Source organism: Chroicocephalus ridibundus, chromosome 4, assembly GCF_963924245.1.
Source record: "Chroicocephalus ridibundus chromosome 4, bChrRid1.1, whole genome shotgun sequence".
Lineage (NCBI taxonomy): Eukaryota > Metazoa > Chordata > Aves > Charadriiformes > Laridae > Chroicocephalus > Chroicocephalus ridibundus.
In genome coordinates, this window is record NC_086287.1 from 30,878,457 (window position 1) to 30,895,730 (window position 17,274).

The window sequence follows — 17,274 nt, forward strand, 5'->3', positions numbered from 1 at the left end:
AGGGGAGAACATTGCTGTTTAACAGTGAGTTAAAAATACCTTTGTTTGTTACATATTGATGAGATTCAGTATCATCTTTAGAGTAAGTAATAATAGATGTTTCTCAGAAGAGCGATATGCCTGTGGCATATGACGTTCTTGACTATAATGTCAGTTATTCCTTGAAACCACTGAACGCTATTTGTTGTGTAGAATCATTATTGTACTTAGTGATAAAGCCAACTTAGTGATTGCCTGATACAGGGCTACTGTAGACAGAAATTGCTAAAATCAATATTCTATTTTTTTAGGTGCTACATAGTGATTAGCAGATTAAAAAGAAGTTTTGTTGCTAAAACTGTATTCTAGATTTCTCGATGCTATTTACTTGAATGTGTTTGCTGTAGTTTTAAAACTGCAAGAAATAGGGTTATCTGACTGAGATTCTTAGTAAAATAATATAGTTTGTTAAACTCACTGCTGCTATCCATAAATCATAAATAAAGATGTTTACAATCTTAAATCATAATCTTGATTTTCCTTTCAAGGCCACAAGCTTCCTGTTGAAATCCTTATTGTTGTCAAAATGTGAATAGAGAAAACAAGGTTTTAATTAAAATAATTCATTGCTTGCTTTTATTGTGAATCTTATTATTAAATTATGAAAAATGAATGGTGCTCTAATTTCTGGTCATGTCTCTGGTTGATTTTTATTGTAATTGCATCAGATATAAAAAGAAAGAAACTGCACAGTGTGTTCATTTCATAGTGAAACTCATGATAGTATTCCATTTCAGATTTTCAAAAACAGGGTTTGACTCAAAGACTGCCATTAGTTTCAATGGGCTTTGGATCAGGCACAGGGTTAACAGCTTATTTTTCAAACAACTAGAAAGAGGTGTAAATGTCAAAGGTGATAGCTATACTGTGAGTTCCATAAACTACAAAAAAAGTTACTACTAAAGCTCTATTTTTCTTTAGTTTAACAGCTTCTATGAAAACAGTGTTAATAAGTATATCAGGAACAGTATATAATAATGAATCAGATACACAAAAAAAAAATCTTTAAAACTCCTTTTATATAATAATTGGAAAGTTAAAAGTGACTTAAAATCCCTGACTTCTCATGCTGTGATGTAAATTGTATTTTTTTTAGGTTCCAAATTCAAAGAGGGAAAACTGATCCGACCGGTTACAAGAGCCTGGGGGACTGTTTTAGGACTATTTTCCAACGAGAAGGGTAAGAGTATATGTTTTTAAAATTGTCAATTTTATGTGACCTTTTTTAATCACCCATTTTCCAGACATTAGACCCTCTTTATATTCCACCCTTTTTTGCAATTGCCAGGATTTGGCAAACATGTAGTCTTACATAACGAGCACAATTTGAAAAGTCTTAGCGTTACTTACACTCACAAAACCAAATTTTGCTATTAGGATATGCTTAAAGACGACAATTCACAGCGGTGTAGAGACACCGGGGCAAACACTGCTTCAGTACTGGGAGCAGGATGGCCGGCGGTGGAGTGCAGTATCTAGGTTCTTGTATCTTCTTGTCCTGGTTTTCTGAACTAGCTCAGCCTGAGCCATTAGCAGTTCAGTGAACTTCAGAACTTGTTTCCAAGCTCTGATGAACTAGCATTCCCAGTTAGCTGTGGTAGACAATGTTTCCAGGACCTGTGTGAGCAAAATTCCATGGCTTTTCAGTTTGACAGAATATGAAAAAGGATTTGTGGTCCTTACTCACCTGAATTGTACTGGTTTCAGAAGGTACCACTGCTCCAAGCCTGAGCACCTCTACGGGACTTGGGCTCTGATCCAGAAGGGCATTTAAATACATGTTTAATTTTATGAGCAGTCCAGTTAAAGCCAGTGAATGTAATGGGACTGATCATATGCTTAAAGTTAAGCCTGTTAGCCACAGGAGCTCTTCGGGAGCTAGCCTTTAATCAAGGTAACTCTAATTAGTAAATCCCAGCTTTGGGTAGCTGGCAGGCTTTCCATAAGAACTTTGTAAATACAATAGCAACGCATTTTTTATCCATATATTCATCAAAATTGAACTGTTCTTATATATACTGGCATAGATACCATGTGTGGAGGCAGCGTAGGTATAGTGAGGCACAGAGTTCTTGTGTCCACAAGCTGTACCGGGAGAACAGAGGTGAGACGAGCAGTGAAAATGAAGAACTAGACCAGTTTTGTTTCTTGTAGTGAGCTGTAGCTAAGCTACGTGACAGAAGTACTTAGGTATGGAACTGGATGGTTTGAATTGCTAAAGCCGGGAGATGTAGAGAAGTTTCATTAAGGTGTCGAGAGAGGGAATTGTCACATTTGCCCTTATCAGTGGTAAATTCACTTTTGATGAAAGATTAATGTTGTACGTTATCACTACGAAGCATTAAAAAGCATAACAGCTAAAAAGATTTCACAAAAAAATGATAATTTGTGACTTCTGGCGTTTTCTAAGCTGAGTATATGTTAATTTTTATTGCTTCTCAAAATAAAACTATGTTTTTGTAATAGGAAAGTATTAATATTTGCAATCATGTCAATCTTTTTCAATATGGAACTAGTTTCAATATTTAAGTCAGTGAGCATGAAAATGCTATTTATCTCATTGAAACTCATTGGTATTTTTATTTTGTTGAACTAGTCACAAAATGTAAAATTAAGAATAGGTAGACATGTTGGAGAATGAATCTAAATCAAGACACAGCTTCCAAGTTAATTGATGTTAGGGTCTTATTTTATTACCTACATTATTATATTGTGTAAATGTGTATTTGTACGACCTGCATGAATACAATAGTAGCAGGACACTGCAAACTTCAGTGTACCATACAAAACACAATTCCCTTACTATTTGGGGGAGGGGTAGAAGGAAATGACTCCTCTGTTTCAGTTGTTTTACATGTTGTGCTTTTCAAGTGCTTTTCAGAGATACAGCTATCACTTATTCTACGGATTTGATTCCATTATTATTTTCCTGGTATTCAGGCAGTGTACTGCCTAACACACATAAACTGTTTCACTGTGGAGAAACAATGAAGGGTCTGAGCACAGTAGTCACTTGTGAATGAACTTCAGAAAGGAGAAATTCAGATTGTTGGCTTGTTTTGTTGGTGGTTTTTTTTTGCTGTAGAATGCTTGTGCCCCAATACTGGAACCAAACCAGAATTTTTTTTTTATATTTATATCAAGGCAAGACTCTCTAAGCAGGAAAAGAAGGTGATTACATGAAATTATTATAGATTTAAATCACAATTTAGCAGTGGATTGCACTAAATTTCTGTCGAGCTAGAGCTAATAGAGTTTTACTTGCCTGTTGCAAAAGCAGTCAACACTGATCTAAACAAAAAGCAAATTCTATGAATACCTGCTTTTCTCCAGGACATTAGACAGAGGCAGAAGGTCACATTTAAACAGTCACCAAGAGTAAACACTAGGAAAAAAGGACACGAAGAATCTCTGATTCAAGGTAATCTTAAATTTTGGCTAAAAATATAAAAAGTAATCAACTAATCCTGAAAAACCTGTTTCAGTCCATGAGTCTTGCATTCCCATTTGTACAAGTTGTCCAGTGATTTTGACACTTGTGAGGGAGGTGAGAGAGGTGACTGTGAAGTATTTTAGTTAGTGGAAACCTTGAATCCTGATTACCCCCTCCTTGGGTGACCACAAAAATATGCGAAAGAGAGCACCAAGAAAGAGTTCCACATTTATATACCAAGCAGACAAAAACAATTTATGAGATGTTCAGATTCAGGTGTGTAAATCTGGGAGAAGGGTATAAGAAATTCATTCATGCCCCTTGCTTATTTCATACTGGCAATATGAAATGCCCCCATCAGTGTGTGCCGTTTTTAAACTCATTTTCTGAAATATCTAATTCAGTGTACACTGACTATAAGGAGTCTAGGTATCTCTCTCCAGCACTCAGAATTCCCTACTGGCATATGTGATTTTATGTTAAGTTGACTACAGAACAAACTAATTAAATAAAGGAACATAGTGGGAAAAGAAATGTTACTAATGGCCCGCTCCTGAAAATGATTACATTTGGGAATAGTGCTTATGCTCATTTGTATTTATTTTTTCAATAGTGGCAACCACATGGAGATAGAACGTCAGAGTCCACTTCAGACAAGACACTTCCTAATGCCTTATTTTTTTTCACCTTGTTATGTTGAGGTTAAGTATGCAGAACTAGCTTAGGACGTACTTATTTTTATGAATACATATGCAAATGTTTCATTTGCTGCAATGCCTCTTACTGAAAATTAACCGGTATTATGTTACTACAGTATCACAGTAGCAACTTCATTGAAAGTTTCTTCATGACAAGTAATGGCCAGGATCTCTTTAACCATGCCTCTGATTTTCTCCTCATTTTAGTGAAAAGGACAGAAGAAATATTTCCAGTCTAACCACTAATACAACATCATCCTTTTCAAAGAATCTGAAGGCTCCTTTATCTTCACAAAATACTAGAAATTTCTTAACCAAAAAAACCACACACAAAAAAAAAAAGCCCTACAAAAGCTCCCTTCCCCCAGACTTTGAGCAGCTCTTTAGAGGAAATAAATTTTCTCCATGGGGAATTAAATTCTTCAAAGAAGGATCCATCCCTTGAACTCTTTTCTTGTCTTACAAGAAAATGGGAGCCACAAAACATAAAATTTAATTGAGACTCACTAAAGGAAGGCCCAGTCGAGCAGAGCATTAAAGGTCACATAGCTTTCTATTAAAGGGAGGCAGTAATATTAACTTCAGGGCTTTTGGGAACTTGTGTTGGGAGCATCCAGTCTCTGCCAATTGCACGGGGGCTGCAGCGATACGAATCCTCTCAGGTGGTGAGCAACCTCTGCTCAGCTGGATTCACTAGGAGCCATGCGTCCAAACTTCTCTGGTTTCGCTTATGAGATGATGCATGAATTGACAGATCTTTGACAGCAGAGGTAAACCCACCAGGAGCATATCTGTTTATTGAGGAGTGACAGCTTTATAGCCAACATAAAAATAATCTCATGTTTATTGGAGAAAATGTTTGGATACAGGATTAACTGAAACCATTAATAGAGAAAACTTTTAGTTCTTAGATCCTACAAATAAGATGTTAGATTGCATTAAATGATCAATTTTTGTATCTTTGTCATCTTTACTGCATTTGTACTCACTTGCTTTTTTTTCGATAATGGCTTAGGTTTGAATATGAAATGTAAGAATAAACCAACAGTCTAGCTGAATGTATATGTTGCATTTATATTAAAGACACGTGGTGTTGTGTCTCGTATTAAGAATGGAAAATTATGCCCATCTGCACTGTCTTAATTTGCAGTTACAGCATTAAAATGATGGATGCTGTTATTTTGAGTCTGTAAACAACTTTGTTCTTATAAACTTGGATTTTCATGGGCTCATAATTTTAACAGTAAATGTTCTGGGTTACAGTTGGCTTTTTTGGTAGGCTCTCAGTCAAGAAACCTGTTACTCTCTCATTCATTGGTTAAATCGCCTGAAATAGAAAGGGTAGTAGTGTCCCGTTTCCAGTTTTATAACTGAACACTTGAATAAGTTACACTTTAAAGTTCTGTTAGCCTTTCTTAGAACTAGATGGTCCTGGGAAAGTGCAAAACACAATTGTCGTTGATCATTTGAGACTTCATTACTTCTACTGAGTTATTTAATTATTTATGTTTAATTTGGTTTGGGAAGGAGCAATTACCTCCATGTTTACACAGCCCAATAGCTTTATAATTATTCCTGTCTTGTTCTCAGCACCGCCTTACTACTCTCTTATACCTATAATTGTCTGTAGGACCACACACCTTTTTTTTAATAAGCAACACCCTGACTCATACGTTAGTGGGATTAGGTTATAAAGCTGCACAAAACTTGTCAGCTATGGGTGGAGTAGGTGGGAGAACAGCCAAGACTAAGCAGGAGCTGGATGAGTGCAGAGTTGTCAGCAAACACGCAGAAGCTGGAGGGCTCCTGGTTTACGTGATATCAGCGATCGTTCATCAATTAAGGAATTTGCTAGCACTCTCCTTTGTCCTGGCTCTGTCCGTAGGCTGTCTGTGGTGGTAACAAGTGCTTGAGAGGCTACAGCAGTGCTCTCCAGGCCTGGCTCTCCCAGCTGGCTGCAGATGATACTCTGCTGATTCTAATTGCCAGCAGGTCAGGGAAGGAGACTTGCAGGATTGCCAGCCCTGCAGGCAAGCACCGGCCTCTGGCGCTCGCCAGCAATCATCACCGCCTGTTCCTGGGGCCCAGCTGGATGTGTGCTCTTCCAACTGGGCTGAGGAGACCTATCAGAAGGCTGCCAAATAAGTGTTATACAAGATACAAATACTTGGCTACCCTGCGCCTGAATCCTTCAATGAAATTGCTGACCAGGGAAGTGTGACATGGCCAGTCATGCCAAAAATCCCTTTTCCCAGAGAGCAGTTATGAAGCAGAGATTCATTTCCACTTACTGGAGGCATAAATTCCTGTGGTATCAGAAGACCAGACTTTAGGCTCTGCTTTAAGTACTCTGAGGCAAGCAGAAGTGGTAGATTAAGATGTTATTTCCCCCCACAGCTATCTGCCTCACTCTTTGGTTTCTTGTTGGCACTTCATACCAGGAGAAGCAGAAGTGAATGTGGATCTATATTTTCTTGCTACCTTCAAGAATATTGTTTCTTAGTAAAGACCTGCCTGCACTGCCAGTTTCAGAGACTGTGATCTTGCAAACTGAAGTACAGGCACCTTTTCTCTTCTGCAGCCACTATAGGAACAGTAACATCCACCTGAACACCGAGGAAGGTCTGCTAGCACTTGTACTTCAGAAGTATCTGTACACAGATCCATCTCTTTTTAGTCCTACGGGTCTGCCTCACCACTTACAAACTCATAATACATGTAAAAGCCTTGCTAAAATGAGACTGAAGGCACAAAAAAGGGCACTGCAGTACTAAAATGTCTATCTGTATCTGTCCTGATGCATCCCCATAGTCCATAGTATATTGCTAATTTTTCTTCTGTTTATGCCACACATTGTAGAATTATTCTGTGGGTCACATTATGCTACATTACCATCTTCCTGCCATACTATTACGTCTATTGCAGACTTCACTAAAAACCCGTGATTTAGAGTATCAGAAGTAACTATCATGTTCCTGTGTGAAATAATATCACCCGAAACATAAAGTGTCAGTTAAGCTTTATAACACCTTGCTGAATTGGGAACTGCAACTGAAATTGTGAAGGACAGTGTGTTGGCTTAAACTGTGAACCTGTGTGAAATCTGTTGGCTTTTGTGGATAAATTTAAAGTCTTAGAGCTGAATCTTTGAACCCTTGTGCTTGCTTTGCGTATCTTTAAAAAAGAAATGCTCAGTGTTAGGAAAGCTAGTATTTGCATATTTTCAGGGAGCCGTGAGCTTACAAGATTTAGGTAGGGACGTGACAAATTCTCGTATTACATAATTAAAATTACCAACTGTTTAACCTGTCCACTTACTTTTGGAAGTAAGTGATTCCATTTTCTTTGCCATTTTTTCTGTTGGTTCCAGTTCCTCTACAGGCAAACCACGACACTCCTCAGCAAGCGCTCTCACGCCCATGCAGTTTAGAAGATGGAATTCACATGGCCCTGTGGGGAATGGGGCTCACAGATCTGCAGTGAAAGGGAAAAAAAATGCCTTAGCATAGACTTTAGGTGCCACACAATAAAAGAATTTAAGAATTTCTTCTGGGTAATTAGCAAGAGTTCCTTCTTCATAATCTATCACATATATATGCAGAGTAATAGATCGGTTTTGCCTGTTACAGTTCTTGTGCCACTTACTCTTACTTTACCCCCATGTCTTACTCTACATTGACCTACGTGCAATATCTGGTCTTACTGTTTTCAGTTTCATTTAGTTGTCTATAGCTTGTTTGGACTTGTGTCTTAAAACCGCCATTTTTGTTCTTACTCTGAATGGGTGCTGAGCCATAAAATTTCAATTATGGTACAGCCTTGAGTAAAACCATCATTAAGAGTGCTTTCAAGATTAGAGAAAAGGAAGGCACAAAATTTGACTGACAGAATTTTCCTGGTAATTTACTTTAAGATTGTGGTGTATATTATGCTCACAAAGTTTTAGATCAAATATGGTCAGAAAGGAGACGTCTTTTGTATATCTATATGAAGGTGATGTGCACTCTGCTCTCTTTTGTAAATAAACATTCACATTTGATAACTCAATTTTGTCTCATTTCCCAATGAAGACAGCAAAAAGCTCAGGAAATCGTTATGCCTCATTATGTTTTGAAATGTGTGTACGTATGTGTATGCATGCCTATTTATAAAATGTTCATGCATTCGCTCAGTCACTAAGTAGATAAAAATTAACCAGTTCATAATCCAGTGAAGTTTTGCCAACAATCCCAGTCATGAAACAAAGATGATACTTGTTCTTTTGACCTATAGGACTCAAAACACTTCACGGAAGAAGGAAGTACCATTCTCTCAACTGTACTGGTGGGGATACTGGGGTGCAAAGTGCCAGGGAGTTGAGTAGATCTGGAGTGGAGCATGCACACGTGGTTCTCATGGAGCAGCCTGATACCATGTCATTTGTTTGCCCCATGGTACAGTGTTAATATCAGAGCTGTGAGGAACATGTGTGTTGGACATAAAACTGCATTCTTTGATACAGGCTCCTAATTCAGAAGGGGTCCGAAGACTTATGAAGCAATCCATTTTGTGAAGTAGTTTGTCTGAGGGCATACGTGGAGGTAGTGGAGTCTTATGCCTGAAGCTGGATATCCTGACTGCAAGGCCCCGTTCAGTGGACTGCGCTGTCTTCTAACAGTCAGCAGTATTTACAGTGATGTTACTGTCATGAGGTTTTCATCATCCCCTTCAAGCAGGAATTCTCTGTTCCTGATTGGAGGTTCCCTACCCCCATCTTCATATGTTAACACTTGAAAACATAAGAAATGGCTCTGGAATGTGAAAAACTTCTATTCCAAGTTTTATGTTTGTAGCTCTCTGAAATACAATGAGACTGTACTTGTGTAACTAAGGGCAGCATTCGGCTAACCATGTTTTTATTACTGATGGACACACATTTCACTCGCAAAATTTGAGCCGGTGTATATGGCAACACAGTAAACAAGGACACTCTTTTAGGGAATCACTTCTGAGAATCGTATGCTTTAAAGATGAAACACATGCTTATTTCTTTCCCATAGGAACACAACACAACAAAATAATGTAAATCTTATAAGCACCTTAGAAGTAAACAGGCCAGACCTTAACTGGCGTTAGTTGTTATTGTTTGCTAAGGCCACTGGAGGTACACCCGTTTACACTGGGTAAGCGTCTGTTCTGTATTTTTTAAAGGTCCAAGTTGTATTTTTTTTTAAGTTTCAAATATTTTCAGAATCAGATGGTTTTAATCTTAAAGTTAGGATTTCTTGAGTGTCTCTATTTTCTACCAGTATAACGTAAATAGAACTCCTTGTAGTATTAGTATTCATAGCAATAGATCCTACAGGCCTCAGTTTGGAATCAGATGACTGCATTATAAGGTGCTCATAGTAGTAAGAAGATACCTACAAGTGTTGTTTACAATCCATTTTTATCTATCTACTCTAGTTAGCAAAAGATCAGCAAAATTTAAATTTTTAGTCCTTATGATTTTAACATTCAAAAATATTTATCCTTTTACCAAATTAGGTTCCTGTTGGTTTCAAACATCGCATTTAAGTAGATCAATATAATAATTATGCTTCTAAAGAAAACTCCTTTTAGTCTGGTGTATGGAAAATATCATACTATGCTGTGTCATCGGATTTTCTGAACGTGTTTATGTTCTCAGAAATGTGAAGAACATGTCTGCCAAATTTGGTAGCCCAGGATAATGGCCGCGAATTTCTCCCTCTTCAGTCACCAGTTCAGCGTGCCGGGCTGCAGTATTTCACAGGGGTGACAGCGACATTCCCCGGTGCTCCAAGTGGAGGTTTGCACCAGGGGCCCTGATGGGGACATTTCTGCCCGGCACCGTTCTCCCCATTTTGGGCAGCGACCTGGTGCCGCCGCTGAGCCCCGAAGCCTACCATGCCTTCAGGTACGGCCCCCGTGGCCTGGAGCGGAGGGTGCCCCCAGGGCAGCTGAGCTGAGAGCCATCTAGAGTTGGAAAGCTGGGAAGAGCTCGCACAGGGTGTGCCGTACATGCTGCCCTTCTCCAGGGCTTCCTTGGCTCGCCCAGGGCCGCAGGAAAATTTTCAACTCAGGAGAAGCCCTCGGGTCGGGAACCAAAACCCCTCCGAGATTAGTCACGGCCAAGGCTGTGTATCCTCTGAGAAAGGATTTCATCAATTAGCATGAATTAGCCTGTTACGGCTAAGTAGCTAGTTTAATCTTAAATCATACTTTTTACATCATGCCGCTTTTTGGGGGTCTGTCCCTACACAACTTGCCTGTTCTGAAATTTTTTATATATATATATATATATATATATATGCCATCAGAATCTCCGGTATTTTTTATATATATATATATATGGTGTGTATACAAATATATATATAGCCATCAAAATCTCTGGTATTTAAAAGGTGAGAAACTGATTCTAACACTGATGGAGGGGCGGGGGGTCTCTCAAATCTGAGCTGGTGCAAGGCTGTCATGCCCAGCTGCAGGCAGGTAAAAGGATCTGAAGTCTATCTGAAGCCTTCTTCCTTATCAAAGGTAGTAGCTCTGAAATCTGATGATGACATTGTCAATAGTCAGCTGTCCGAATTAACTGTTTTATCTGTTACGTAAATCTAGCTGTTAACATTTAACATTTCATAAACACAATCGTGGATGCATCATGGGATGCAAAATTAATTGTGGTTCTGTGTTGTGTCTCTTTAAAAGACAAATCCTTATTTACTTCTCTGTAATCTGTGCTTCTAGTAGCCATTAATTGTTAACCTATCCTTTAAAAGAAAAATTCCACTGTATCGAGAGAAAAAAACAGCGCCCAGAGAACAGATAAATCACTTTTATGTCCTTAGAACAGCTGACTTTACACTTTTATTACATTGTTTGAAAAAGCATCTTTTCATCTGGAAGGAATCAGTTTAAAATGTGATTGTCAACACAACGAAACCAGCTTTCTGTTTAAAATGGCTGCTCATGAAGCTTAAAACTGCAGTTTTGCCAGGATTTTCTTTACAGACATTAGTTACTAGAACCAAGAGATTTTAGATGGGATGTTCACAGGAAATACCTGGCAGACAGCGTAAAATGCAAAGTAAAGCATTTTTGTTTAAGTTGTAGGAAGCATGCATGTGAAAATGAGCAACAGAGTTTTAGGTCAGAAGCTTTCTTTTTCAAATAGAAGTTTATAAGTTGTAGTTTGAAGCAGGCAAGAGAAAAAATCCTCATTAATTTTTTCATGTCTTGACCTAACTAATTAGACAACATAGATTTAGCACATTTCTTAGACTATATTTCATACTTATCTATAATGACACTATTATTCCTCTCTCTAATCTGCATGTCTTTACCTCATCTAATTTCATTTTCTTCACTGGTTACATCTGAAAACACAGCTTTGTCTCTTCCATGCCGGTCCTTTTCATTTCTATAGTCCTCAGTTGTTTATTTATATATAATTCTGCTTGATTTGAACCCCTAAAATTTTTAAATCTCTAAAAAATGCAGATGAAGATCCTATGCAAAATAAAGTATTGCGTTCAGTGATAAAACATTTTCACTCCAGAAATAACTGAGCTTTACATTATATACATTTACTCATTATTTTAACTGTAAAGTACAAAGATGCAGTAAGTCTACATCTGCCTATTAGATGATTAGGTAGAATTTTTTCAATATCCGTAATTTTCTTGTTTTCAGGGTAGGTTAATTATAGGTTATAATATTTTTACTAACAACTTTGTAGCATGCCATACTCTGAAAATAAAGGTATCCTCAATATTTTTTTTCCCCTATAAATTAATTTTGTTTCTTTTTTAACGTTGGAAGATGAATTGTATTATATGAGAAACTTCTAAAATACACCTTTGTTAGAAAGACCATCTTTCCCTGACAGGCTTCTTTTTGTTGAGTGGTAGAGCTGCCATTGCAGCAGTAACTGCGAGGTGTTCATCTCTGGTCATTCATCTCTAACACCGTTACCAACCCCTTTCCTCTTGGCCGTATTCTTTACCCAAGTTGAAATCTTCCTGTATATCATGCTTCACATTCTGAAAGAAATTTAGTGAGCTAAATGTTGCAAATATCTATGTTTGACCATGGAGGAGAAACTATTCATCTAAAGCAATGCACAAACTCGAAATAAAAAGGCAATGTAAATAGCTATGAATATTTGAGAGTTATGTAGATTTTCCATGGAATGCATTTTCAATAAAACGGTAAAATGAAGCATTAGCATCGAGCATGGAAATATTTTAGAAGAGTGCGTTTCTGTATAATGCTAACTCATGTTTCAGGGTACATTGCATTCCATATGACTCTGAGAATCAAACTGTGAAAAAGAAATAGTTTATTTTGCCTGTTGTACTATTTGCCTCCTCAAAGAAAATAAAATTCTAAATACATATGAGTCTGGGGTTTTAGTTTTCACATTCTTTGCTTTGCTTTTGCTTTACTTACAGCCTGCTGTCGCTCTTTACCCTATAAATAACGATACTAACTTTAATGCGATAAAAGTCATTTTATTTAATTGTAAAATTGCCTCCACCAAGAGTAATGCCTGTATAAGACACTGCATCTCCTTACAGTAATGCATGCATATAAGCACAGATAGACTGTACCGTTGCATTCTGTCTATGCAGCGTAGACAGCTTCTTTCACAGTCAGCCAGCAGGCACTTCAGGGTAAATTTCTGAAGCTTTCGTGGAGCGTACGGGACGGTAAATCTAACTGAAGGATTGCCTTCAGTTATGAATACAAGGTCAATTCCCATGATTTTTTTTTTTTTTTACAGCTTGCCTTCAGTGTTTGTGTATTTTTGCGTATTTTGGCTCTGCCTGAACTTGCATATACACTGTTTTGTAGCTGACTATCATGGACTGGGTGTCTCAAGTACAGAATGATTTTTTAGGGTTTATTTTAATCTGATAAACAGAATTTTCCATAATAAGCAAACACCTCTGCATCATAGGAATTGGGTAGCCAAACCCAATGCATCTATTCCTTGTTCTTTGTAGCAGTTGAACTCTATGACAGGGACAAATACTTTTACACTCCTGGTGCCTCCAAATCTAGGTAGGGGCTCAGATTACTTACTGTTAAAACATTTCTTAATAAAACTAATTTTTTCATTATTTGAATCCCACATAAAATAATTTTATATCCTGACTTAACAGAAGTCAAGTTTTGATCAAAGTACCTTCTTTTATTTGCAAAACTCCATTTTATAACAAATTAAATATTCCACTTATGTCTTAAAGTAAAAATATAAATTCAAATAGTTTTCTGTATAAAATACTTTATAATATAAAAAAAAAAAATCTCAGATATTTTAAGAGCTTGTTTTTCACACCACTTCTTTTATTTGGAAATATCGTCTATCTTCAGTATGAATTACCGTTTACTATAAAGGTAGTATTTATTTGTTTGATTGCCACCGTGATTTAGAAGAATCCATTTTGTGGATAAAAGTACAGTACTAATCAATTAGCATTTGCGCCTTTGTTTTAATATCTTCTCACATAATATGCCTCTACCTTTGAAAACACAAAATAGTATACTTGCATAATATTCAGATTTTTATGTTTATTGGGTCACAACATGTTAAAGTATTTCATCTCAATTTTTTCATCTTTTCTTAATAAACGGGTAATTTAATTCAAATATTGAAACTAATTTAGGTTTTTTTTAGGAAGCATGTAAAAGGCAAACCAAAACTTTCAGTTACATTTTTAAAAATCCTGTGCAAATGAAATATATTGTGACAATTTTGAGAAAAATAAAATGTCTCCATCAGTATTTCTACAGTTCATGTTAATAATTGCAAATAACTAGTAATTTTTCAAAGCTGTAATATTACAAGAAAAATAACAGTGTGTTTTTGTACAAATAGCAATTTTTATAGGCTTTGTCCAAATTTTTGTTATAGTAATTTTATCTAGTGTTACAGAAAGGAAAAGGGAAAGAGGCATTTTAGTGTGTTCCTGAGAAAAATTATAGTGGTGTAAAAGGTGAAAAATTTACTAGTGAGCAGTTTAATACAGGGAGAGTTAGCTGTCACTGCAAAATGCTAGGGATCAGTGGCAAGAAAGTTTTCTTCAGCATCCTGTTTGGGAAAATGCAGTTTTAGAAGTAAGTCTTTCTAAGTTACCATGAGGGAATGCTTGGAATTTTGTCTTTCTACCGAAAAGGATTGGTTTTCCCTTGATTGTCATCAGTTTGCTAGGTTGTCCTGCTATTTAAGCTATTAAAGACTGGTGTGCTGCTTGGTCTCAGGTGATCCATAAAAAGGAATGAAGCCTTGGGAAGGTAAACCATCACCAGACTGGCTCGGTATATCAGCCTTCCATGACGGAAGCTCTTTGTTGAGAATTGTTGGCAATTGCAGCAGTTTCCAACCGAAGATAAGAGCCAGCGTTCTCGGATAATGCCCTCGATCACACACCTGATGACAGACTCCTGCATGCAAGTTTTTTCAGGTGCTATGTTTGCTCAGTAATCCTTCAGTGCCAATCTTTTCTAAATGGTGAGCAGGTCCCATCAGTAATGGACATCAGCCATTAAGCTTGTAATATTTGTCATATATCAGGTTACAGCTTTGTTACTGCAGTGAGATGAATGGATGCTGTTATGCGTAGAGAAAATAAAGAAGTGCTATAAATTTAGCAGTCAGTACTAAACAAGTTGCTACTTTAAGGGCCTGATTCACATCCTTCTAAAGTCAATGGAAAGTATTCTGTTCGTTAAAGCCTTTCTATCAGGCCTTTAATTTTCTTTCTCTTTTAAGAAACAGAACCCAGGCCTGTCAGAAAATACAGTTCTGCGTTTCTTGCCATATATGGCTTTACCCCTAAATAGTAATTTTAATATAACTCTTACTTTATGTCTTAATCTTTATGTTCCGTGCAAATGTTTTGATTAAACGTGGAGGCACACAGACACCTGACCACAGAACCTGACAGGTCACTCATGAAATAATCGGAATCGGGAGTGAGGTGTTCAAAAATTCATACAGTATTTCTCATAGCTGTTTTTTTTCGTGATGCCAGTAATTCCTATGCCGGATTTTGAAGTCTATGCTCTGACTTTATGCTTTATTTGCTTGTTGCCATTATTCTGGAAGTTACTCTGAATGAAGACAGAGTTAAAAATTATTGAGGACATTAGAATCTGCCCATGGCAAAGACTGAATTGTGTTTCATGCTGTTCACAAAATTTTTGGGAAGTTCAGATAGTGCATAAAAAAATTCTGGTTTAAGGTATAAGCCATAAAAGTGTTAGCCTTTGTTACTATCCTTGCATGCACAACAGTTGAGCTGACATGGGGCTACTAAAATGTTAATTCTAGCCACATCCATAAAAATTCTGTATAACTGTTTACTTACTAGTTTGTTTGTTTGCTATAGCAGTTCCAGTTTCAAATGACATAATAGATATCCTGCTTCTGGGAGATAGACTATCAACTTACCATAATATAGACAGCAATATGTGCTGCTTAAATATATGTGATTATTTTTAAATGATAATTAATCCCCTCACATTCAACCTGTAATTGCTATACAACCCTTATTTTCATACTCAGGCTAGTGGTAGTGTTATATAAAGTTTATTTACTCCTTCCCACTGTTTCTTAAGTGTTAGTGTTCTCCTTTGTACTACCTGTGAGATGACCTAAATCAGACATAAAAAGGAAAATAAGTATACATGTTGGGGGAAAAAAAAAAAAAAAAAAAAAAAAAGAAGAAGGGAAGGGTCAGTCAGGAGAAATACACCGAGAGTTGTATAGTTTGGTGTGTTAATGCTGAGAGACCTCCTATAAGAAATACATTCTTAGCAGATATTTGATAGAGAAAGGATTTGGGGAGCTGTGGTAGTTAGAGAAGCAAAAAGAGAAGGACAGAGTTCCTTACCAAAAGATGACGTAGACAGGTGGGCAAGAATAAAAATATTTCCAGAAGCAGATGTGAAAGACTACAGCATAAGATTAAGACAGTCTGAAAACTGGAATGTATTCTCTTTGGTTTATGTAAGAAAAATTATTTTTTTTCAGTAGAGGAAAAGAGCAAATTTGAATGCAAACTACTCAAGAGTGCAGATCCTGGTTCTTATTGCTTAGATTATACAAATGCTTTAAAACTCTGGGTTTTTTTTAAAAAAAAAAAAAAAAAAAAAAGTCCAGGATCTTTGACCAATATAAGCTGCTGCTGTTTATCTACTCCTCAGGACCTTCCTTGATTCCTTCTGTGCCAGCTAAGTCATTTCATTCAAAATGAAGCTCACATTGCCTTCCAGAGCATAGCACGTACGTTTACTTTGGTCTTGCTGTGTGATCATTATAGTCCACAGTGCCATAGGCTCTGTGTAAACAGTACGCTCTTTCCACATTCATTAGTGACCTACAAAATTACAGATTATTTACCAAGTTCTTCTGCACTACCTTTCTAAGCCTTTTCTGGCGTATTACCTAAAGCTGTGTTTAAGACAACATATTAAATTACACACTTTTTAATTTTACAATTGCCCTAGGTTTTAAGATATCCATCATGGTAAGCAGAATTTAGACACCTAGAATTCTGTCATGTAAATAATACGCATGTATTGTGCTAACAGGTGTTTAACAGGCATTTCCAGAAATCATCAGAATTATATAAGATTTGAATTTGGGTAAAATTGTGTAGAGAGTACCTGAAATATATGGGCTAGTCATCATCTATTATGCTATTTTTTTTCTTTTTTCTTTAAATTGCAATTCTTTTCATTTGTGGAGGATCTTGTTCTTAATCTCAGAGTTTTCATGTCTGAGAAGGTGTTGCAGACAGCAATGGCGAAATGTGGGGATGCCCGATGGTATTCCAGTTACCCTTGGACATCTACATTTGCTATCTTAACTGATGCATAACCAAAGCTTCTGCTTCTGTGATTCATCTGAGACCACTTTATAAACACCTGTGAACAGAAAATCTCTCACAGGAAGAAGTTAATTATAAAGCACTTACATAAGTATATGTGTAACTATAACAGAAATATCTAAATGACGCTGTTTGCCCATCACTGAAAAACAGCTGAACTAAGAATTCTGTTAGCCCTCGGGGTTTGCTACTGACTTCGTATGTG

At 36.9% G+C, this 17,274-nt stretch overlaps 1 protein-coding gene across 2 annotated transcripts in view; it reads left to right on the forward strand.

The window, feature by feature from the left end:
* SLC25A21 (solute carrier family 25 member 21) overlaps positions 1-17,274 on the forward strand; it is a 259,335-nt gene that overhangs the window by 191,015 nt on the left and 51,046 nt on the right. For both annotated transcript variants that reach the window (XM_063332193.1, XM_063332194.1), the window contains exon 3: positions 1,136-1,219. In XM_063332193.1, the coding sequence (XP_063188263.1) occupies positions 1,136-1,219 (84 nt within the window). The remainder of the gene's footprint in view (positions 1-1,135; positions 1,220-17,274) is intronic.